General features: G+C 37.5%; 1 protein-coding gene across 1 annotated transcript in view; it reads right to left on the bottom strand.

Moving 5' to 3' along the window:
• LOC306669663 (cyclic nucleotide-binding domain-containing protein 2-like) overlaps window positions 1-26,688 on the bottom strand; it is a 106,885-nt gene that overhangs the window by 28,489 nt on the left and 51,708 nt on the right. The window contains exons 8-11 of the mRNA XM_079153780.1: window positions 17,969-18,046; window positions 15,669-15,729; window positions 14,904-15,051; window positions 14,501-14,577 (exon numbers count right to left, since the gene is read on the bottom strand). Of these exons, the coding sequence (XP_079009906.1) occupies window positions 14,501-14,577; window positions 14,904-15,051; window positions 15,669-15,729; window positions 17,969-18,046 (364 nt within the window). The remainder of the gene's footprint in view (window positions 1-14,500; window positions 14,578-14,903; window positions 15,052-15,668; window positions 15,730-17,968; window positions 18,047-26,688) is intronic.

The following is a 26,688-nucleotide window of genomic DNA, read 5'->3' as shown; positions in this document are numbered from 1 at the left end:
GCATAATAAAAACAACAGTCTGCTCGAATGTTGAGATAGGGTTGAAAATGGTCTTTTCTAATTGGAATACTTTTAACCTCAACAGGTAAGATCATATCTTGCTGTTTATCTTCAAAACAAGATCTCCAACAAGCAGGCCATGATCCACAGGTCAGGCTTGTGTCTGGGATGGTTGTGACTGTGACATGCACTGGCAGATTCCCAGCAGGAAGAGTATTGCCTCTCATCTCTTCTGCGGGAAACTTGTTCTCTGATTGTTCAAAACTCTCAATGGGTTATTTTAGGAAATTTAAATTAGCTTGAGGATGCTGATTGGCATTCTCTTAAACGTAAATAAAGGAGATGGAGAAAAGAAGACAGAGATGTCAAGGAATCCTGGAATTTCAGAGGTAGAAGCTGATGTCTGATTGAGGGTCTAATCTAATCTAATCTAAATTTGAGGAAGCAAAATTTAAAAAATAATATAAGCAACTTATGAAAACCACAGTAATGGGGTTTCCTAGATTCCACTTCAAATGATGGGGTCACTCTAAATTCCCGCTGTGATGATGGATTGCTACTCTTCCAGGCACCATGAAAAAACAAACCAATTAGATACATATTTTCTAACTTTGAATGGCAAAAGGGATTCTTGCAGGATGACGGCAGGCAATGTGAGAATTGGCAATCTCTCTTATAATTATTTCATCTAAATTTTTTAATCTGATTTCTTTTTACCTGCCTCTCCTGGTTATGAATAATGACAGAGGTGTAAATTTACTAACTAAAATTTCACATCATTGAAATATTGACTCTCAAAGTTGAAAAAAACTCATTGATTTTTTTTTTTTTTTTAACTGGCAAAGTACATAGTTTGTTTCTATTTACTCTTAGATTTTTATATTGTATCTACCAGTACAAAATATAAATTGAAACAGTGCCTGATTTGATGAATAACTAGCAATTATCATAGTAGATTAATAACAGTAAGTGGGCTAGGAAGAAAATAAGCAGTCATTTTGGGCAATCTTTGAGGACGGGAAAGTGAAATCTATACCCTTGACTGCAATTGAAAGAGAAAATCACAATGAAAATGACATAAGTATCAATCAAATGAGAAAACAAATGCTTCCTACATTCAAGACCCAGCACTTCTTTTAGGTTCTCACAAACACTTCTGTGGAATAATCAAGGCATAGACAAACCCGCAGACCTGTGCACTCACACACACATATATATAACTGAATTTCTCTTTCACGACACACTCAATTAATTCAACAAATATTTATTCAGTGCCTACCAGGTTCCAGACACTAGTGTGAAGAGGAAATGAGGCACCTGGCCCTCTGGAGCCTAAAAACCTAGAGGGAGGATATGAAAGATGGTGGAACGAGACAGACATCATTACCCTTTATGCATGTATGTGGTGTGAATCTGCATCGTGCACAACCATAGAAATGAAATGATGTACCCCATTTGTGTTCAATGAATTAAAATGCAGTCTATAAAAAACTTTTTAAAAATTAAAAAATTATTATTATGCCTGTGGGTCATTGCTTGAAACTTGAATGCATTACTGTTAGATTGAATGTTGCTCTCCAGGTTTTTTTTAAAAAAATCATGAGCTACATTTATATCTTTTAAAAGTTAAGCAAAAATATATTTTCTTAATTAGAAAGTCTAGCATGACTTTGGGTACAGGAGTATGTATCTAATATTTTTGCTAAATTTAATTAGAAGGTAGGGGTTGCACTTATACACTAATAGTTTTCTTTGTGCTAGGTAATGTTCTCAGTGCTTTGCATAAATAACTTTATTTAATTAAGTGAAATGAGCCACATGTAAAAATTTATCATACATTTAGAATGTGCAAATCAGATGTATTATTTTTATCAACTTAAAAATGTCGGCTAATTTAATTTGGCTACCCAAGAGATCATTCCTTGGAATCCCAAAGTTTTGTCTTGACCTATCCCATCACAATGAAAATATCAAACTTAGAATATTTGATACACTTGATAACATTAGTAAGAATAGTCTCCAATTATTTATAGTGATAATCATGTTTTAATATGCTTATAAACTTACTATAATTGTTCTGAAAATATCTTAATTTTATGCATGTGAATTATGTTGTGAAGTAAATAATTTCCTCCAAAACAACTATTTTAGCTCTTTTTTTCCCAAGATTGTGCTTTCTTTATATTAGATTCAACTGTCAAAATATGCAACTGTGGGCACCAGAAATATTTTCCAGATCAGAGCAAATAATTATTCAAAAAAATTTGCTATCTTTTTGCTAAAATAATTTCTGATGTTTTTTCCAAAAATATTCGATCTAAAATGTGGTAGAATTATTTAATGTTTGCACCACAGCTTTAATTCAAATACTGTTCACCTGAGGTACACCCCTTATTATTGAAATATTAAGATTTTTGAGCTACATCCCCAGTCCCTGACACTCAACATTCTTTTTTTTTTTTTTTTTTCTTTTTTTTTCTTTTGTGGTGCTGGGAATCAAACCCAGGGCCTTATGCTTATAAGGCAAGCACTCTACCAACTGAGCTATCTCCCCAGCCCGACACTCAATATTCTTAATGGTGAGGTTTAAAGAGTGATAGGGAGAAGTTACTTGTATGTCAGTTCTTCATAAAAGTCTCAGTCATCCATATTTAAAATACTTACTCACACATGTACACAATTTGAAACATTTTTGTCTACATAATACATGCCAGGTCCTAAAGAATCACATTTTTTTTTATAATGAGAATGTAGATTTATACATCAGCACCTAATGTATTATGCTCCAAAATTTAACTATTACTTAATATTTCCCCCAGGGAGTCATCATTAAACAATGGACATACTATGTTTCTATTTATATTTCTAATTTTAAGTAATTAACAGGCAGATTTACCATGAAATAATGAATTTTAGGATTTAGAGCCCCTCACTTGCACAAGCCCCTTCCAAGATCTAAGAGGATCTCTAGAAACCCATTCACATGGACTTACATGTTTGTAAAATGTGCACAAGTATGGCACAATTGTTTCACTTCATTTTCTCTTTCTCTTACCACTTTCCCTCCACCACATTTTCTATCTTGTTGTATGGTGCTGGAGTAGCCAGAGATATTGTGAGAACCCAACTGAGGGGAAGCTGAGTTGGAGACACATCTAGCTTAGATTTAATGGGACATACTGGTGTAGCTGTCCATCACTTTTCTATATAATGAGGTTACTGCTGACCTCCCAGAACACAATTTCTTTCATGAATAGTCCAAGTGCCCATGCTGGAACTCACTTGGCTGTATTGTGTTATGAATGTGGAGATAAACAGCTTCAAAACACACAGAATCAAAAGCTCATCTGTAAAGAGGAGAATATGGTAGCCCATGGCTGTAATTCCAGCAATTTGGGAGGCTGAGGAAGAGGATTAAAGTTCAAGACCAGTCTCAGCAATTTAGTGAGGCCCTAAGCAACTTAGTGAGACCCTGTCTCAAAATTAAAAAATGAAAAGGGTTGGGGATGTAGCTCAGTGGTAAAGCTCCTCTGGGTTCAATCTGCAGTGCCAAAAGTGAGAGAGAGAGAGAGAGAGAGAAGAAGGAGGAGGAGGAAGAGGAGGAGGAGGAGGAGGGGGGGGGGGAGTTCATCTATGGAGAAGTCTTTCAATTATCAGACATGTAGAACTGTAAGTTGAAGGTTTGATCTCATTGTCTCCCAAAGTGCAATTTCCATCTTGTTAAACATGTTTGATATTGCAATGTATGCATATATAAACACTTCATATTTTTTAAATGAGAATCCTAAAAAAGAAAAATGTTCACAATTTCTGAGCATAAGCATGCAAACTTACAGCAAAACTATAGTGCTTCTGTGAGCAAATGTACTATAGACACATCGCAACCCATCAGATCTCATCTTGTTATATCTGCACATCTTGCAGTGTGGCAATTTCAGATCACAAAATTCTTTTTCTTAAAAATGATCACTAAATTATATAAGCTTCACATCTCACAAAACCTGGATCTGTCCCTAGGAAACAATTCTACTTAGCCTGTGTTCACCCAGTGAACCATAAAACCATAATATCTTTGAGATGATATAGACTTCAAATATCACATAGGCTAGTGAGGTTGGTCATATATTTTAAGTTTCAAGATCCTTTTTTCAAATAAAAGCTTATGGGCTGGGGATATACCTCAGTTGGTAGAGTGCTTGCCTTGCAAGCACAAGGCCCTGGGTTCAATCCCCAGCACCGCAAAAAATAAATAAACTGACCCAGCACCGCAAAAAATAAATAAAAGACTGACCTCAAATAAAAGCTTATGTTGGAAAATACAGTAGAAAGTCTCAGGGGCTGAGGAGATAGCTCAGTCGGTAGAGTGCTTGCCTTGTAAGCACAAGGCCCTGGGTTCGATCTCCAGCACCCAAAAAAAAAAAAAAAGGTCTCAGTAGTTAATACTGAGAAAAAAGTTAACAAAGTGCTTATTACTACTCTAAATTCACAGAATAATAAGTAAATATGAAACAAATACAAAAAGTGATAAGCTCAATTGAAAGAATCAATATAAACTCATAACCTTAAAAGATACATCCTCTTCCATTTCTGTTCAAAGTAACCTATATTCAAAATACTGGGATGGGTAAACAAAAATTTCTCAAATAGGACACAAAAGACATCATTCATAAAAGAAAATAAATAAATTTGGACTCATCCAAAAAAATTCTTCAAAATGCATAATTTCTTTTTAAAGTGAAAAGGCGAAGCTATGGACCAATAGAAAAGATCAATAATAAAAAGCAAGTCAATAATGAAACAAAGAGTGAGTCAATAATAAAACAAAAACTCATTTTTTACCAATAAGCAAAAGATGTGGGCAGGTACTTCACAAAAGATACTCAAATAGCCAATAAGCATACCGAAAAGTGCTCAGCATCACTAGTCATCAGGAAGATGCAAATTAAAATTTCAGAGAAGCTAGCCTGGCACTGTGGTGCATGCTTGTAATCCCAGCAGCTTGGGAGGCTGAGGCAGGAGGATCTCAAGTTCAAAAGCCAGCCTCAGCAAAAGCAAGGCACAACTCAGCAAGACCCTGTCTCTAAATAAAATACAAAATAGGATGGGGGATGTGGCTAGTGATTGAGCACCTCTGAGTTAAATCCCTGGTACCAAAAGAGAGAGAGAGAGAGAGAGAGAGAGAGAGAGAGAGAGAGAGAGAGAGAAGACAGAAGCTAAAAGGAAAGGATTAGCAATGCCAAATGTTGGCAAGGATATGGAGCAACAGGAATTCTCAGACATTGCTTGGGGAGTATAAAACTGTTTGACCACATTGATAAACTGCTTGGTAGTTTCTTTGCAAGTTAATACCAGACAGCTCTATGGCCCAAGAAATCCATTCCTAATTCTTATGGACATACCCAAGAGAAATAAATGTTATGTCCACAAAAAAAGTGTATATAAAAATGTTATCAGCACCTTTATTAATAGTGCTTCAAAAAGGAAATGATACAAATGTCCATCAAAAGGAAAATGGAGAAACAAATTGTGAGATATTGATATAATAAATTTTGTTTAGCAGTAAAAAAGAAAAATTTCCCAATATACACAACACTAATGATTCTTGTAAGAGTCAATTTAAAGCATTTCCCATTGGCCAAGTTGTCACAGCTTGAGTATCAATGAAAATAATAGTTGCTGTTAATTATAAATAATGAGCAATAGGAATTAGTAATTACTAATATAAGTAGTAACAGTTACTCATCATTTGGTCAACTGAAACAAACTATAAAATATACAAGTTCCAATAATACTCAAAAGTTAATAGAATGCCGTAGTTTTTGATCTTTTATTTTAAAAAACGATGATCCATAATTACAAATATATCGTATGTGATTCAACACACACACACACATTCTTTTTTTCTTTTTTTTGAGAGCAGGTCTTGCCATGTTGCCCAGGCTGGACTTGAACTCATGGGTTCAAGCAATCCGCCTGCCTCAATCTCCCGTGTAGCTGAGACTACAGGTATGCACCACAAAACCAGCTCATACACACACTTTAAATGTTGTGGAAAATATTGCCTTTATTATGTTTGATGAAATCTGTTTCTACTTTATTCTACTTTTTAATTAATTTAAAACATTGATTACACAATCAATTGGTTGCAAACTACAGTTTATAAAACACCAATAAAGTTTACAAAAAATTATTAGGTACAGGGTCTCTGTTCTAGTGCCTAAGTCTTTTTATTTTTCTTTTTGCATGGACTATTAATACTTTATTTCTTTTTGTTAAGGATTAGTATTCCTTTTTTTAAGGATATATCACTATTTGTTGTTTTTTAAATTTTTTTTATTTTTTACAGACTGCATTTTGATTCATTGGATGACGATATATAATAGGGGTGGGGGTAGGGAGTGAGAAAAGAATGGAGGAACTTTAGGTATGTAGAAGGAAATGAGAGGGAGTGGGGTATGAAAAATCATGGAATGAGACAGACCTCATTACCCTATGTACATGCATGATAAGATAAATAGTATGAATCTACATCGTGCCTAAGTCTTTGATTCACATTGAATTGAGTTTTGTGCAGGGTGAAAAATAGCTTAATTTGATTTTGCTGTCACCATTTGTTGAGGAGCCTATCTTTTCTACAATGTATGTTTTTGCACCTTTGTCTAGTATGAGATAACTGTGTTTACGTGGGTTTGTTTCTGTGTCTTCTATTCTATACCGTTGGTCTACATGTATATTTTGGTGCCCATGCCATGCTATGGTTCTGTAGTATAGTTTTAGGTCTGGTATTGTATGCCTCCTGCTTCACTCTTCTTGGCTATTCTGGGTCTCTTATTTTTTCAAATGAATTTCACAATTGCTTTTTCTAATTCTATGAAGAATGTCATTGGGATTTTAATAGCAATTACATTAAATCTGTTTAACACTTTGGTAGTATTGCCATTTTGACAATATTAAATCTGACTATCCAAGAACATGGGAGATCTTTCCATTTTCTAAGATCTTCTTCAATTTCTTTCTTTAGTGTTCTGTAGTTTTCATTGTAGAGGTCTCTCACCTCTTTTGTTAGACTGATTCCCAAGTTTGTTTTTTTTTTTTTTTTTTTTTTTTTGAGGCTATTGTAAATGGGGTAGTTTTTCTAATTTCTCTTTCAGTGGACTCAACACTGATCACTGATGTATAGCAATACATTTGATTTATGGGTGTTGATTTAATATCCTCTTATTTGCTGAATTCATTTGTTAGGCACTAGAACACAGATCCTTTGCCTACAAGAAGAAAAAGTAGGCCAAAATCTTCATCATGTTGGCTTAGGACCTGCCTTCCTTAACAAGACTCCTAAAGCACAAGAAATAAAATCAAGAATCAATAAATGGGATGGAGTCAAACTAAAAAGTTTCTTCTCAGAAGCACAATCAATAATGTGAAGAGAGAACCTATAAAGTGGGAGAAAATCTCAGAGCATTAATCTCCAAGAAATGTAAAGAACTCAAAAAACTTAACACCAAAGAAAAAAATAACTCAATCAATAAATGGGTTAAGGAACTGAACAGATACTTCACAAAATAAGAAATACAAATGATCAACAAATATATGAAAAAATGTTCAAAATCTCTAGCAATTAGAGAAATGCAAATCAAAACTGCTCTAAGATTTCATCTCACTCCAGTCAGAATGGCAATTATCAAGGATACAAGTAACAATAAATGTTGGCGAGGATGTGGGGAAAATGGTACAATCTTACATTGCTGGTGGGACCACAAATTGGTGCAACCACTCTGGAAAGCAGCGTGGAGATTCCTCAGAAAATTTGGAGTGGAACAACCATTTGACCCAGCTATCCCACTCTTTGGTTTATATCCAAAGGACTTAAAATCAATATACTACAGTGATGCAGCCACATCAATGTTTATAGCAGCTCAATTCACAATAGCTAGATTATGGAACCAACCTAGATGCCCTTCAACAGATGAATGGATAAAGAAAATGTGGTATATAGAAACAATGGAATATTACTCTTTATTACTTAAAGAAGGATGAAATGATGACATTTGCTGGTAAATGGATAGAGCTGGAGAATATCATGCTAAGTGAAATAAGACAATCTCAAAGAAGCCAGACCGAATGTTTTCTCTGATCTATGGATGCTACTTCACAATAAGGAGGTGGCAGGGGCTAAGGAAAATTGGAGGAACTTTGGATTGGGCAGAGGGGAGTGAGGGGAAGGGAGGGGAGTGGGGTGGGAAGAATGGTGGAATGAGATAGACATTATTACCCTATATACATGTAAGATTGCACAACCAGTGTGACTCTGCATTGTGTACAGCCAGAGGAATGAAAAGTTGGGCTCCCTTTGTGTACAATGGGTCAAAATGCATTCTGCTGTCATGTATAACTAATTAGAACAAATTTTAAAAAGTTCACAAAAATTTAGTCAAAATGAAGGATAAGTTTAATTTTTACTGATTTTGAGATTTTGGTGTAAAGGAATTTTCTGTGTCAACTTTACTGTGTCACAGAGTGCCCAGATATTTGTTTAAGTATTATCTCTGGAGGTTTCTGTGAGGGTGCTTCTGAATGGTATTAGCAATTTGGTTTGTGAACTGAATAAAGCTGTGTCTTCCTCAGTGTGGGTGGGCATCATCTAATCCATCGAGGGCCCAAGAAGAACAAACTGGAATAGGAAGGGAAAATCCACCCACTTTCTCCCCTCCCGCTCCCCCCTCTTCCCTCTCCCTCTCTCTCTCTGTCCCTCTCTCTGACATTTGAGCAGGAACATCAACCTTTGCCTGCATTCAGACAGGAACTTAAACATTATTCTCCAGTTGTCAGGCCTTTGGGCTTAGAGTAGAATTTATATCACTAATTCTTCTGGTTTTCAGGTCTTCAAATGTGGACTAGAACTATGCCACTGACTTCCCTGGGTCTCTGAATTGTAAATGCCAAATCACAGAATTTCTTAGCCTCCTTAATTGTGTGAGCCAATTGCTTAAATTTAATCTACATATGTATGTGTGTGTGTGTATAGACATACATATCCGTATATGTGTCTATACGTGTGTGTGAGCATATATACATGCACATGTATCTCCTGTGGATTCTGTTTCTTTGGAGAACTTGAATATTATTATATATGGTCATTTGGTTTCACTAATCACACATCTACTTTTATATATGTAAGGCATTTACTTGTTGCTCTTTAATGCATGCATAGAATAAAATTCAGATAACTACAAGTAAATCAAATAGTCCTAGAAAAAATAAGAATTATACCCAAAAGAGAAAGAATTGTCCAGTATGGGTAATCAAATGCCCAAAGTAGAAAAGAAATCCAAAAATATGTTTCTTAATGATAAAATAATCAAAATTAAATATGTTAAAATTCAATCTTTCATATCCAGGAACTGTAGCCTCTACATTACCAAATTAACTATAATAAAATACTAATAAAAATACATAATTTTATTTTTAATTTTTTGAAGAATTAATATATTTATTTGGTTCATATTTCAATATAAAACATTAAAAGATCTGAATAATATTAAATATTGTTATGGTTTGGATATGAGGTATCCCCTGAAAGCTCATATGTGAGACAATGAAGCAAAGTTCAGAGGTGAAATGATTAGATTTGAGAGCTATGACATAATCAATGGATTATTCCATTTGATAGATTAATAATTAGAATGGATTAATGGGTGGTAACCATAGATGGTAGGGCATGGCTGGAGGATTATAGGCCACTGGGGGTGGGACCCTTGGGAGTTATATTATCCCTGACTCCTTGCACTGAAGCTCTCTCTGATGCCTGGCTGTCATTAACTGAGTACCCTTCCTCTACCATGCCCCTCCACCATGATATCCTGCCTCACTCAGGCCAAGAGTTATGAAGTTGCCAACACAGACTGAACCTATGAAACCATGAACCAAAATAAACTTTTCCTTCTCTACATTGTTCTTGTCAGGTATATTGGTTACCATGACACAAAGCTAACTAAAACAATACTAAATTTTGTGTTCATAGAAAAGATCCCCCTTTCTTGCCTGTCTCCCATCTGCTCAGTTCCCACTCTTTTGGAAACTCCTACCAATACAGGTAACTGCTGAAATGCACCTTACAGGCTTTTTTTTGCACATAATAAGAAAAGATGAAATATTTGCCATTCTTTTTAAACAAATTTTATTCTCTTCCCAGAAGGTCTTAAAATTGAAATAATATAGCATAAAACTCACCCTTTTAAAGTGTACAATAAAGTAGATTTTACCATGGTCATAAAGTCACACAACCATCACTGCCATGTAATTATGGGACATTTTCATCATTCTGAACAGAAGTTCATGCCCCTCAGCTCTGACTCCTCTGACTCCCTCCTCTCCCTATTCCTAAGTAACCATCAATCTACTCTATAGATTCGTCCATGTAGGACATTTCATGAAGAAAAATCAATATAGGAGGCAGCCTTTTGTGACTGGCTTCTTATACTTAGAAGAATATTTGCAAGATTTGTTCATGGTTGAATATTTTAGTGTATGGATATCTACCTTTCGTTTATCTATTCATCAGTTAATAAATCTTTGTTTTTGGTTTTTGCTATTATGAATAATACTGCTAGGAATAGTCATGTACTAGTTTTTGTGGAACAAATATTTTTGATTCTATCTAGGAATGGAATTGCTGGGTCATATGGTAACTGCACACAATTTTTTTGAGAAATTGTCAGATTATTTTCCAAAGGCTCTGTATCATTCTACACTGCCACCAACAATGTATGTGTTGCAATTTCTTCCTATCCTAACAGCTGCTATTGTCTTTTTTTTTTTTTTTAAATCGCCTTCACTTTTCAGTACAAAAGGGAGGAAGTATATCATGCATGCTGCTGTATACCTTGCTTTTTTTCACACAATATCTTGGGGATTTTTTACCCGTTAGGAAAATGGTTAGAGGATCTGTTTCTGGAGGAGCAATCTTAGCTGGCAACAAATGAGGAGGAGGTGAGGGGAATTCGAAACATATATACACGTGTGTGTACGTGTTTATTCATTCAATCCTGTATTTATTCATTTTTTACTCACAGTTTTCTGTATCACAAACACACATCGACCACTGAAGGGCTCCTAGAGAACCATCTAAGAACTTCTTATCTGGAGCTTCCTTCACTTGACACATTAGGAAAGCAAAGTACAGAGAGACCACATGACCTTCCCAGGAAGGGAAGCCAATTCATCATAATGCAGACGTCATAGAGTGCATTTACACAAACCCACATGGTACAGGTCAATCACTCAATGCAATCAAGAGACGTGGTAAACATGGGAGGTATGAGGTTGCTGCCAGTGTAACCCATGTGGTGTTTTACAGTACCTTTTTAAAAATAAGTAGATGTATGCTCTCAAATTATAAAAAGTATAGTAGAGTAAAAACATAAGCCAGTACCGTAGTCATTTATTATCAAGTATTATGTACTATACATAATTGCATGTGCTGTACTTTCATATGACTGGCAGCACAGTAGATTTCTTTACATCGGCATCATCACAAACATATGGGTAACATGTTGTACTATGATGTTATGGCAGGTACAATGCCCCTAGGTGATAGGAAATTTCAGCTCCATCATAATCTTATGGGACTGCCGTTGCATATGCCAACTGTTGTTGACTGAAACATTATGTGGTACATGACTATATATAGGTTTAGTAGGTCTGCTAAAACAAAGTGCCACAAACTCATGGCTTAAATAACAAAAATTTATTGTCTCACAGTTCTGGAAGCTAGACATTCAAACTCAGGGCATCTATAGACATGCTGTTTCTTCAGAATTATTACAAGAAAATCAGTTCTAAGCTTCTCCTCTGGCTCATAGTGGTTGCAAACAATCTTGGGTGTCCCTTGGCTGATCTCTGTCTGCCTTGATGCTCACATGGCAGTCTCCCAGTGGGAGTCCCCATGCCCAAATTTCCCTATTTTAGAATGATACCAGCCATATTGGATGAGGGTCTACCCAAGTGATCTCACGATAACTCAATTACCTCTGTAAAGACCCTACAGTCACATTCTGTAAGACTTCAGACTTCATGTGAGACTTCATGTGTTGTAAGACTTCAACACATGAATTTTGACAGAACATGAGTCAACCCATAACACTTGGATTACCCCACCAGTGAAGCTTTCCCAGATATCCCTTAATTTTATAAGTATCTCTGTATCAAGGAGCCAAGTTTTTCAACATTTTCATTAGTCACACCTCTCATTAAAAAAATCTCTAAATATTCACCAACAACTGAGAGTTGACATGGATTTGAATAGTTATTAATCTAATACAACCCACTTGGTGGAGGGTAAATCTTTATGCACACCATAGTGTCGTGGAGAGTTGTGAACAGGAGGTGAGGAAATATGGAACCAAGTCCTAACTCAGAGATTCACTCACCACTTATCATCTGGGACCATTTATCATCCGGATTGCCACTGCCTCTTCTTATGGAAGAGTCGATGACCTCTAAATTCCAGATGATTTTCTAATTCCCATACTATTGTGTGATGATCTATTTTATAATATTCTTTCCTCTCTCTTCCTCCCTCCCAAACAAATATGGGCAACAGAAAGATGATATAAACAGACAAGCATATTTATAACATCTTATCTACAGACTCCTAGAGTCTTCAAAACAGAGGTCTTTCATCTGAGTCCTCATTAAAGAAATGGAAACCTAGAGTTTTAGTGACTAGCCCTAAGATACACAGATTATTCCTTACCTGAATAGCTTCAATAGAGTGGATCTTTAAATTAGGCCTACAGACCTAGGAATCTTTATTAATTAATTCTAGGGATCTATATACCTACTGAGAGTTAGTGTGCAAAAACTGGTGTGGATATATATGTATACATTTTAGTTTTTGTAGTTTTTAGGAGTCCCTAGCTTTCATTAAATTTTCAAAGGTGTCTATATTTGTTCAGATAAATCCTCGGCTTCTAGTACAATGACTAGCATGTAGAGATATTCAGTAAACAACAGATGACTATATCAAATTTACAACCAAGAAAAAGTTTATAACCACTTAAGTGGTTAAATATAATATAGTCATTCTCTGGAAAAATAATCCTCACAATTTCCTGTCCCCATAATGTTCCAATAGTCTTTCATCACCTTATTGTTTCAAGTCCTGGGTGAATTACACAATGTTGTGCTTGTCTTTTAAACTAATTTAAAGAGATGTTTAAAATCACAATCTCATCTGCTTTTGGAAATCATCCATCTTTTTAATTTAATTTTACCATCTTACTTAATTAACAAGAGTTTAATGACAGTTAATAAATGATATATTAATTAATTTAGGGAGTGACTATTTTGTCCTTATTAAAGTAATTCAAATTTTAAATGCTTGTAATTTCCATTTGTTCAATCAAATCCCAAATCCAATTACACCTAAGTTACCTTACTTTACTGTTAGTCCAAGACTGAAGGAAAATCTCCAGTACAACCGGAACATGTGTAGGAATAATTATCCAAACTGTAACTTTGAAAAGGCAGGGAAATGTCTTGGGTCCAAGCCATATTATACCATAAGCAGTGCACAGCAGCACCACAGAGAAGGAGCCCAATAAATATTTGAGGAACCAAAGAATTATAAAGAAGTAATTAATGCTGTACAGAGGATAGAAGGCCTAAGCAGGGCACCTTCAACCTTAAGAACAGCTCACAGAATATCCACCAGTGAAGGGTGGAGTCAGTGGTTAGGTCCTTGTCTCTGAGAACACATGTTTTTGTGGAATGTTAAGGAAAGGCACCAAACTAACACTTATCAATATAGTTACCAAATACCTCCCGCTCTCTCTCTCTCTCTCTCTCTCTCTCTCTTTGTTATTGAGCATTTCTTTTCATAATTTGTTTCCAAGAGCATACAAATATGGAAGCAGCCAGAGATACAGAGAAGGAGGTCTCAGGGTAAAAAATATATACCCTGCAAGAAGCAGGCCAGGTCATTTCATAGACATATGTAATAATGAGTCACATTTGATTCAGAAATAATTTATAGTCTATAGTGGTGTTTACAGATCATGATTCACTTACCAAGAGATTAAGAGCTCTCTTTCTTACAAGAATGGGTCTTACTCAGCTCAAAATAGTTATTTAATGAACAATTGTGGATATAAATTAAATACAATCAAGAGTATTATTAAGTAAAACCAAGAAGAACGGACAAAGTCTTTTTATGTACCTTGTCTAGCTTGCTAGACTACTTGATACCAGGGTTTCTCATACTGGAAACTTCCTGGAAAAGTAATCATCTAGTTTGCAGGCTTCTAGGACAATCTGAGACTTGAAAGCCATAAAAGAAATGAATGGGAATTGTGAGTGCTTCCTTGATGAGATGAGACGAAAGGATATTTCTGTCCCGTTACTCTTTATCCCCTAGGACAATGACCTTCAATATTTTAAAGAGAAAAGAGCCCAAGATTCAGACTTTAATGAGACATCAAATTCAACCTGTTTATCTCACCTGGTGCTGAGGATTTTTTGTGTTGAGTGTTGTTTTTCTAGCAGCTGAGAATGAAGTCTTGGGAAAAACTGTGGATCCTGTATTTTTTAAAAAATGGATATTTTGTTACAGATTTTATTTTAAACCTATTAACTTTATTTTATGATCCATTCATGATATGAAATACTAAGCACTTCTTAAAATGGAGGTATAGAAGGATGTTTAATGAAAGGCTTACTTTAATTTCTCCTGCTTTTTATGGAGAATACATTTTAATTTTTCTGGCTTTCTTATATTGAACATTATTTCATGCAATTAAAAAAAATAAATGTCATGTGGCAGATACAGGCCCAGAATGAGTTGATTTCAACTCTGAAAAAAGTTCTAATGTTTGTACAATATGATTACATAGAAATGTTCTTACTTTCTAAGCTTTTCCCAGTTATACCACTAGTTCCTCTTGATGGAAGACCATTGTGAAAATGTTTTAGAGTGGAAGAATCTATCTTCATCACCCAGGAAGGTACAGATATTTTCTCATAGTTAATCTGTGCAATTACCAGACAACGACCCTGAAAAAAGACAGGTAGCAAAGAAACTTGGAGTTTAAATGCATTACCTTCCATGTTGATATGTAAAGATCATGTGCAATAAAGTATCAAAGAAAGATTGAAATCACTATGGGTTAGCCATGCTATTGAATCATCAATATCCATGGGTAATCTGATCCGGTTCAACCAGCTTCCTACTTATAGAACTGATCACTAATATGAAGGTTGTTATTAGGTAATACAGTCAGCCCTTCATATCTGTGGGTTCCACATCAGTGAATTCTGCCAACTGCAGATTGAAAATGTCTAGCAAAAGTTGCATCTTACTGAACATGCACTGACTTCTTTGGTCATTATTCCCTAAACAGTATAGCATAAAACCTATTTCCCTGACATTTACTTTATATTAGAAATTATAAATAATCTGGAGATGATCTGGAGTACACTAAGGGAGGATGTGTGTAGGTTGTATGCAAATACTACACCACTTTATGGGTCTTGAGCATTCACAGATTTTGGTATCTGCAGGAGGTTCTGGAACCAATCCTCCACAGATACCAAGGGACAATTATAATTATTGCTTGTAGCTTCCTACCAGAATTTAAACTGAAAAGTTAATGCTTCAATTACATACTTACAGATGTGACGAATACAAGGAAGCAGGATTTTAAATTATCAGAGATAATGGTTGTTCCAGCCCTGAAAGAAAAATAGGGGGTAGGGGAGATACAAGGCTCATTGAAAAAATGTATTTATTTATAAAAAAATACCTATCAAAACTATTATATGCTGGACTCAAAATGAGCAAGGTAGAGGCAGTCCTCCATTGTGTGGAATTTAATGTATTTATCTGTTCTCAAGTAATTCTTGAACATCCTCTATGTGCCAACTTTCAGGACTTAGAATGGGGAAGTCAGTAGCCCACAGTGCTTAGTCTTGAAAAGCAAGAAAGTATTTTATTTGCTCTATCATTAGAGATATTGAAGAAATGCACTAGAAAAAATGTGAGGGAGATAACTATAAGATATCATTTAAGCAAATGTGCAGTGGCATAATCAGAATAATTTGAGGTAAGATTAAGTAAATGAAGCTTGACTTTGGTCAGACTTGACTTTGGTGCTATACTTCCACAGAAGTAGAATCTTTTCATACATTTCCTTTCTTTTCATGTCCCTGTATCTGCCTTTTCTTCTTCCTGAAGGAACCCCCTTGATATTCACCATCCATGGCTTCAGAGCTAATCCAAGGTCAAATAACTAATATGATAAGCTAATCTCTACTAAATTGCCATGGGAAATAATTAGTGTAATCCTCCTAAATAAAAGTTATGAATTTTAACTTTAGCCTTGTAGAGGCTTTTGATGTTACTGTTGGCTCCAACAGGTGTTGGTCATCACCTAATGACCTCTCAAACTAAACCCTCCTTCCTTCCCTCCTTGGATCACAAATGGAATCCTTCATGCTGCTGTCTGCAGGAACCCTAAACACTTTGGTCTTGAAGTCTCTGCCAGGTTGTACCAGATGCAACCTTGCCCCAAAGAAAGAAAAATTCAGAGATGATCATGGCAAAACTCCTAATGTACACAAATGCACACACCTGGCTCTTTTTGAAAGCAGGCTCCAATATTCTCTTTACATGTTATAGTCTTCAATTCCTGGTACTGATTTCATTATACAATAGAGAAAAAAGACTCAGGAAATTAAGATTTTTAGAATTTCTTCAGAGTAAAACTCTAATTCATAGAGGAGCACTTAAACCCAGGATCTTAAATTGGTAACTTATTTGAATTTTGAAGAGAGAAATGAAAATTCAGCATTTTAAAGAAATAAGTCCTTTGAGTAAAAATTCTAATTACTAGTTATTATCTGAGATGATAGTTGTTATAATAAAAAATACTAGTTTAAAGGTTAATTAGAATGAAAATCATACTGCAATTTAAACTTTTTCTTTTTCTTTCTTCATACATAAAAACATAAATTGAAGATTAGAGTAAAGGTACTTAGGGTTTTCTAAACTAAAGCACATGCTTTGCCTTAACAGTGGCCTAAAAGGGACTTTTCTCTACAATTATTTTGGTCAAAATACAGAGGTCCAGTAGAGATTTGGTAGAAATGTGTAACTTCTTACATTGTCACAGTGATAATCTACATTTCCACATATTAGGACAGTCAAAACCTTCCATCCATAGTTTGCCCCAGTCATAAATGACTATCAGCTGGTACCATCAGTTGCTCTCACAACATTTGGAAAATGGTGATCATTTCCTTATCTTATTTGCTGCCTTGCAGACAATGTAGAGTAAATAACAGATAAGGGAGGATTCTTTTACAAAGGCAGCTGCAACTTGAAAAATCTGCCAGGGATTCATTTCACTAGATATTGTGTACACAAGGCTGGAAGTTCTCTGAAACACACACACACACACACACACACACACACACAGATATCCTGTCTCCCCAGCATGATTATATAATGGCTTCACAGTCTTGGCATAGAAGCCCATAAAACTTGAAAAAGTTTTTTAGAGAAGACCTACAAAGATATTCATGGAATTAGAAAGAAAATGTTCTCTAATGAAAAATATACTAGTACAATCACTGTTGCCTAATAAATCCTACGAAGAGGTAAATGCCAATATGTTGAAGAGTTAAAGGAAGAATGGCCACACCGAGGTCCATAAAGAACTTATAAACAAAGGTGCTATGAGGCTCAAGGACTGAAGAAACCACATATGGATGGAGGATCCAGGAGAGGTCCCATGATAGAGGTGATTTTGACATGGTTATGAACAATAGGCAGGACCATGAATGGAGGAGAAAATTCTGAAGGGTCTGAAAGAGAACCAAGTTTGCTAATTCATTTAATACATTTCACTTAACATATTTTATTAACTGACTCTAAAAGGCAACCATTTAGTAAAAAATATAACAATGCAACCTGTAGTATCGGCATAAGGAACAATGAACCAGGAAGTCAATCTTTTCTTTGGGCCATGAAGAGAATAATGGAAGATTCCTGTTGAGAGAAGGAAACACATTCATTAGAATTCAGAAGGGGGCCTGGGCTATCCTTTCCATTCTTTAAAGGTGGCTGTACTTTCTGTTGTTCATTCTAAGATCAAGATCAAAATGCATACTTCCCAGCCTATCGTCCCCATCTTGGCTCATCAGAACCCAGCATTATTTTCCTTTCCTTTTAGGCCCACCGCCACCTGCCTGCTCTGACTTCACCTGAGGGTAATGCCCTCTAGCTGTCCTCCATGGCCGCCAGGGGCTAAGGCTGTCTTGTGAGAAGGGTCTCCTGGGCTTCATGGCACTGTTCAGGGCCTCCAAGACTCTCCTTTCTCTTGGAGAGACCCAGCCCCATCCTGAGTCTGCTGAGTACAAGAGGGTGAAGCTTCAAGGACCCCCAGGACATTTTTCATCTGGACAAAGAAGTGAAACCTTGAGAGAAACCAGGTTCTCCTCACTGCCCCGTCCTGATGAATTCTGGTGTCCTGAGGACTTTCCTTTTGCCCTAGTGACTGCCTTTCAGTGACCACATTCTTCTGCGGAAAGACATCAGATTGTTCTCACAAGGGTGCAGCCTTAGTTCATGGCTTCCTTCCACTGTCAGCAAACAGGAACAACACACAAGCCTCAATCTTCTGCTTGCACCCAGAGGGCCAGAAGAGTTTTACTCCCACACACATCTGTGGCCCAGTGTTTGACTGCTATTGTGACTCCCAAGATCTCCTCTGGCTTCCCATAAGCACTAGAGCCCTGCCTGAAGCAGTTTCTGTTCACTGGATCCCTGATTCCCCCTCTAGAATGTGATAGTACCATTTCTAAGGCAGCCTCTTACTTCCAGAATCCCTCCTCATATACTATTTATGCACCCCTCTGAATCCACAGTCACTGCTTCCCAGCCTTGTCCTGCCTTGTGGGAGAAAACCTGAACTGTGAAGCCAGGTAGGGATGATGAAACCAGTTGTTTCCCAAACCTACCTAGTCACAAGATATCACCAGGACGACTCAGTGAAGAACACAAATCCTGAGCTCCCCTGCTAAAGACTCTGCTGTGGGAGACCTGAGGCAGGGCTTGGCAACTGATTTTTAAATGATGCCCTAAATGATCCCTAGGGCATTTGACATTTACGAAAATACTAGAGTTTGCTATGCCTTCCCGGACCTGGCAATTTGGACTTCTGGCCCCTCTCAGATTCATTTCCCATAGCTCCAACCCCAACCAGTCCCAATCCTGTCCTTTTCTCTCCCATTTCCCAGTACATCTTACAGCCAGGAAGGCCACCTTTGTCACGACTCTTACACTCAGAAGTCTTCTCTAACCTAAGATTCTCACACGAGACTTACGGAGAACCTTCCCAGCTCCTTGGGTCAACGTCCCTCGGATAGTATTGCTGACAAGCATCAGAATGCAATGTACCCTCCTGAGGGGGGACCAGCTCTTTATACTCATTAGGTTTTTTTATTTTATTTTATTTTATTTTTGGCTCTTTGTGGCAGCTTCCTCTTTGCTGCCAGCCAAAGATGTAATCAGCCTATTTATGATCAGGCCAGCACTTCAAACAATATGTAGAGTATTCTATGTACATGCCTATATGACCTAATAATTTATCCTAGCTGTGTAATATACAACAGTACCTGCTTATCTATGGAATGTCTGAATCTGTAGATCGTATTGAACCCTACCTTCCTGTGATCAAGTTTAACTTCTAAATTAAGCACAGTAAGAAATTAACAATGATAATAATAAAATAAAATAATTATAAAATATATTACAGCAAAAATTATGTGAATATGGTTTCTGTTTATTTCTGGAATTTTTCACTTAATATTTTTGGACAGCAGTAACTGAAACCATAGAAGGCAAAACCATGGATAAGTGGGACTATGGTAGATAAGGTTTGCCTCTCCAGTTTAAGCATAAACCTAGTAATTAAACAATAACTACTTATTTGGCACTTATGCTTATGCAGGCCTTTTTATAAATGTATAAAATACAATAAATATAGTTTTAAATTTTCATTGTTTTTCTTTGCTCCCATATCCTCAGCTTCTCTCTTATCCTTGCTTACCCTTCACAGTCTTAGAATCCACAGATACAAAGTAAGCAATTGGCAGTTATGAGGAATTTAAGCTATACCGCAATTGAGTAATAGTAAGAACTCATAATGAGTCTCAAAGACAAGAATGTTTGGAAATCACCTGCTAGAGGAATTGAATAGATCGGCCATGAAATGTCAAAAAAGAGAAGTCTGCCTTTTTGTGTCACCTGGGTCATTTTGACATCCAAGAAGACTATCTATCAATCTACTTGACAAATAGAAAATGAAATAGAACAAATAAATACACAACTAAACCTCAATTGCCCTTTCTGACTGAAAATAATGAACATGAAGGTTGGTGGAAATCTAAAAAATGGTGTTGCTGTGTTTGTGTTGGCAGAAATCCCATGCAGAAGTGACCTGCTGACCGGGGATTTGAACAGCTAAGGATGAATTCATTTCCCATCCCATGAATTCTGCTTCTAGACTTTGCTCTCATAAACCACCATAAACTTTCTCTGAAAATGCTTTCTTTTGAATGAACCGCATTTGCAAAACCAAAAAATTCTCACATAAAAAGGATGGGAGGGGCGTGAATGGAGCAGGGAGCAGTCATTCTCTAAGCAGCCTGCACATCCCTGGCTCTGTGGCTGGTGTGCGTGCACACTGTCTCAGTTGGTCCAACAGCACCCTACCCGTGAGGAAACCAAAGCTCTGGAAGGGGAAGGAACTTGTCCCAGGTCAAGTGACAGTCAGGATTGTAACCAAGGCCAGTCTGACCCCAAGGACAAAGTCCTTCTCCCAACATCAGGTTATCATCCCTACTCAACAAAAGGCATTGATGGGTGGCTTCAGGCACTGCCTCAGTCCTGGGAACACAGCAGTGAACACAAACAAAATCACTGCCTTTGAGGAATCTGCACTCTAGAAACTCCCAAAATAATCCTTCGGAATATTTAAGATATTAAGAATCACTTACAGTATCTTTTAAATGACTAAAGATACAGTGGGGAAGGAGTCATGAAGGTATCAGAGTACTAAATCCGTGAGAAACTTCTTCATTCACCCATGGGTACTTTTGCACCCATTTTCCAAAGCTCACTACAACCAAGGCAGTTTTTTTTTTCTTTACTTCACAATCAATGAAAGGCAGAGAAGACACACAGACATGGAATTATATTACAAAAAGTCTGATTACTGTCTCATAAATGTTAACTTTATGATTTACCTGCTGCCACAACTGACACACCACAACACCAAACCTACATTAGGCACCAGCAGATCCCAGGGTCCACACACTTCTTGTGTCATATTTAATAAAAGAAGACATTGTCTTCTTTCACACAGACACTCTGTGGAACTGCCATTGCAAATCTTACTCCCTTGATCTCAACATTGCTAAAGGTTTTGGAGAAGTTTAGAGTAGCCCAAATTATAAAGGTGTTATGGTTTGGATGTGAGGTGTCCCCAAAAGCTCATGTGTGAGACAATGCAAGAAGGTTCAGAGGAGAAATGATTGTCTTAGCCAAATCAGTGAATTAATCCCTGACAGGATTAACTAAGTGGCAAAGGGAGGCAGGTAGGGTGTGGCTGGAGGGAGTGGTTCATTGGGGCATGCCTGTGGGGTTTATATTTTGTATCTGGAGACTGGAGTCTCTCTCTGCTTCCTGATGATATGAGCTGCTTCCTTTGCTGCACTCTTCCACCATGATGTTCTGCCTCACCTTGAACCTGAGGAATGGAGCCACCCTTCTGTAGACTAAGTCCTCTGAAACCGTGAGCCCTCATATAAACTCTTCCTCCTCTATAGTTGTGCTGGCAGGTCATTTAGTCACAGCAGCAAAAAAGCTGACTAAAACAAAAGGAAACTGAATTTAACAAGCCATTTCCAAGACTCCTTTCATTGTTCATTTAAGCAATGTAGAATCCTTCTTTAATATTGAGTTGACAGGTTTTTTTGCACACATTTTTTTCTTTTATGTAAGGAATAAAAATCAACCCGGGATTATTGTCTTGAGATATGGTATCATACAGACTTAAATATTCAGGTAAACACCAATCCCATCCCCAAACCAAACAGCTTTTACCCTTGCAGAATTTCATTCGAATTTTAAAAAATTAGCCATGGTGAGTGTAATCATGTTGACAATACAAGGAACCCTTATGTTGTCAACATTTTTACCAATGTCAGTGCTACAGAAAGTATTACCATTTTATTTCTTGTTTATTCCAGTTCCTTCTCAGGTGCCTCCAGAAGAACACGTCTAGAAGTGAGCAATCTAATGATTTTGGAACAATCTGGAGCTACCTTGATTCATTTTTAATTCTGGAACATTTCTTGCCATGCAAACAGATAATTCAGACATGTAAACGCTTGCCCTTAGTGAAGCACAGATAAAGAGGATTCTCTGCTCTGCTCTGCTCTGCTCTGCTCTCAACTACCTCTGCACATCAGGGTTCCTCTGGCACCCCGCCCTCTCTCCAAAAATAAATATGAATGCACACAGAGTAGGGACCAGATTTATAACTATATATAGAAGATTCTAACCTGGATTCTAGTTTTGTGGGGATAAAAAGGGAGATGACATTATGAGCAAGGAATAGAAGGCAGTGGGATAGAAAGAGAGCAGAAAGCTTTTTCGTATTATAAAGAAGTACAGGAGAGTGACAGAAACTGGATCAATAAGAGACAGAGAAGAAGCTGACACTAAAAGGAAACATCCTGGAGCGAATTGCCACCAGAAGTTGTAATGGATTCTTGTAGACCTTCCTTTTTTCCCCAAAGCATTTAGTATCACCGCCTCATACAAGTACTCAAAGAATTACATTCTGGTACTTAATTTTTTTTTTAAAGAAACCCCTCATATATAAATTACTTCACTGGTACCCTTCACCCAGCTTTCTGCAATACAGAGCATACATTAAAATCAGGAAATTGATGTTGTTTAATGGTATTCACTCAGGTACAGACCTTATTCAGATTTGACAGTTTTTCTTTTTTCTTCTCCCTCCCCCTTCCTCTTTTTCTTCTTTTTCTATAGTTTTATGAAGTTTCACCACACACACGTGTAGACATGAATAACCAGCGCCACAGCCCGGATCCTGAGCTGTTCCATCTCTGCTGCACCCCCCACACCGTGCTGCTCCTTAGTAGTCACACCCTCCCCGCTTAGGAAGGTTAGCATGAGCAGGTGGGCAGCGGAAGGACAGTGAAGGGCAGTAACCTGCCAGGGAGACATCAGACACATGCATTAAGAAAAACCAAGAGTCACAAACCGAGGCCACGGGAGCCTCATCAGACAGGGAGCATCTGGAAAATGGAGCCAAAGTGTCCAACCTTCCCCCACCCATTGTAACCCCTTAAGGGAACTATTGCCTGAAAGCACAGGGAACCTTATTAATTATAATCCTTTCAGGCTACAGACACATCACCGCCATTTCTTGTGACCAGATTGTCACCATCCTCCCTTATCACCAAAACCAGGTCATGAGCACTCCTTATGCCTGGGTCATCATGACCCTCATGTAGGAAATTCACTAAAGGCTATACTAAGGAATAATTAACTGCTTACGAGGACGCAAGGGAACAGGAAAAGGACAAAGAAACTCAAACCCTTTAAAAACCCCGACTCTATGGGAGCCATGCCGTCCTCATCAGAAATGGTCCAGGCCACTTGGTATACTGCAGTTTTATCTCGCTTATTCTCTCTTTTCCTTTTCCTTCAAGTAAACTCCTGCCCGCTACTACATACAACTTGTTTGAAACCCTTCCTGCAAGGTGGCAAGAACTGGTGTCTGCAGATTCCCGTGGTTGCTCACGCTCTGTGGGTCTCCTCCTCTCCATCACCCCCAGTACTAGCCCCAGATCACTAATCTGTTCTCCCTGTCTATAACTTTGTCACTTGGAGATGGTTAAATAATCATACAGTATACAACTCTTTGAGACTGGTTGTTAAGCTTACTCTTAGGACCCACCTTTGCGTTGATTGCTTGTTTGTTTTGTTTTTTGCAGTACTGGGGATTGAACCCAGGGCACTCGACAACTGAGCTACATTGTTAGCCCTTTTAATTTTTTATGTAGAGACAGGGTCTTGCTACGTTTAAGAAACTGGCCTCAAACTTGCAATCCTCCTACCTCAGCCTCTCAAGTCACTGGGATTAAGGTGTGTGCCAGCATGCCCAGCCCTTTACATTGATTTTTAAAGTTTCAATTAGGAAAATTCCAGATAAAACCAACATCTTCTTAGCATTAAAAGTGCTCTTACAGTTTTCAAAAAAAGGTGTCAGAATAGATTTTGTTTCATTTTGTTCTAATTAAGAGAGAAACACACACACACACATACACACACACACACACACACACACACACACAAACAGGCAACATGTGAAATGTGGAATGAAATACAGAGCTGTTAATGGTTCTGCTTTTTGGAGGAGATAAGAAATGGTTTTGTAAATCGAAGCATTTCGTTTCAGACTCTTTCCAAAATGTAACAGTCAGCTCACTAGAACTGCAAGCATTTTGTCCATTGCTCAAATAGCTGTTACTATTTCTGAAGAGCAGACTACAGTTCTGGAGATAAAATATACTTTAAGAACCAGTTTCACAGAACCCTGAACTATTCAAATGCTGATGGCTACAATATATCTGTATCTGTAATTAGAAACACCAACTACAAAACCAGCAGATTTTCACAACCATTTCTATCATTAATGAAGTGGTGCATTTACAAAGTTTCTATTAAGATGCTTGTTATTCTCAGAATTTTAAAGGCTTGGATTTTAAGAATTTCATATAAAACTCACACCAGGCTAAATTTTAACAATCACAGTGTCAATTCTTCCTAATAGAAAAAGCTCTTCTGGTTATACAAGTTTGGGGAATAAAAAATAATTCAGGTAAATGGGCTTTCTGAAGCACTCTTTAAGCCTAAAAGCTCTTTTGGAAATATAGTATAAACTTACATCCAGAAACTATTGAGTTACTTTTTAAATATAAATGAATAAGAATACCCTGCTTAGCCAGAGTAGTACAGTAACAGGCATCCTGATGGACGTTCCTATTAATACGCATCCTAACGGGTATTCCCAGCTGGCAGATCTCCAGTTAGTCCCAAGGTTCCTCTGTGGGGTTATTTGGCCTCAGGCCTGAACCACCTGCTCTGAATGCACATCAATGCTGAGCTCTTTACTTGGTTTCCTGGGAATCACCTCATCTCACCTTTCAGACATCTATTATAACTCCCAATGCTGTCCACACTCCCTCAGGTGGACTTCTGCCTCAGAAGGAGTCTCATGATGTGCAACACTGTAGGTGGCACTCTGTAGACCAGTACTAGCAGAGACCAGCAGTCTCCAGACGGACAGACAGACGATCTCCCAGGAGCAATTTAAAAGTCAGAGCCTTTATGCACACACAAGTGGCAAAGAGACACTACACACGGTGCAAATGGGCAGCTCTTTGCTAAAGCATCAGGTCCAGTGATTTGGAAGAGGCCTTTGGGGTAGGGCAATCATCTGGGAGGTGGAGCGGGGCTAACCTAGCAGCAGCAATGGGAATGTCATTGGGGGAAAAGGAGGGGTGGGCATACCTAGAGAGCATGCCTCGGGGATAATAGCCATTCAAAAAGGCAGGCAGGCAAATGGCTACTGAGAGGCACAGAAAACCACGTTGGGTGGTTGCCCTAGCAGCACAGAGCACTGGACAATAAGGAACAGAAGTAACAAGATGGTTTGGATATGGTTTGAGTGCTCCCCAGACATCCTCCATGTGGTGATGTGGGAGCTAATGGGACCTTTAAGTGGTAGTGCCCAGTGAGAGGTCCATTGTTCCTGAGGTCATTGAAGGGACTGTCCCTGGAAGGGAATACTGGTCTTTTGGACTGAATTCTCTAGAGAGTAAGTTATCACAAAACTGAGTCTGACCTCTGAGTCTCTCTGGCTTCCTGTTTGGTGATATAATCACTTGATCCTGCACATTTTCCTACTTCCATGTGATGCTATCTGCCATTAGGCTCTCACCAGAAGCTGAACGAATGGAGCTCCCCATCTTGGACTTTGAACTTCAAAACTGTGAGCTCTTTTATTAACAAAGTTAACCCACCTCGTGTATTATGTTATAGCAACAAAACTCTAACCAATACAGTAGAGGTCCAGGCAGTGCTCAGCATCAGGAACATCTGGAAGCCGATACTGAAGGCAGGATAAGGCTCAGGAGAGCCCAGCAACATCCCTTTTACTGGCACTGGAGAACAGATTTGAGTTAGAGCACAGGAATAAGGTAAAGAAAGGAAATAGAAAGGCACTGAAATTGATGGGCAGTCTACTGACCTTGGTGCTTTAAGCATGTGATCTCATTTACTCTCACAGTCACCATGCAAAGTAGGAAGTAGTCTCTTTCATGGAGCATATTTCTCCTTGTGTCATTTATTGTTTCTCTTTAAATTATACTGTGCCATAAATTGGGGACTTTTTAAAAAAGATATTATCTCACTAAGTTGCCCAAGCTGCCCTCAAATTTGCAATCCTCCTGCCTCAGCCTCCAGAGTAGCTGGGATAAAGACTAAAAAATATATATATATATATATATATTTATAAATATATATATATA

Source organism: Sciurus vulgaris (assembly GCF_902686455.1).
Source record: "Sciurus vulgaris genome assembly, chromosome: 9".
In the NCBI taxonomy this organism is placed as follows: Eukaryota; Metazoa; Chordata; class Mammalia; order Rodentia; family Sciuridae; genus Sciurus; species Sciurus vulgaris.
This window is presented reverse-complemented; position numbering and strand designations above follow the sequence as displayed.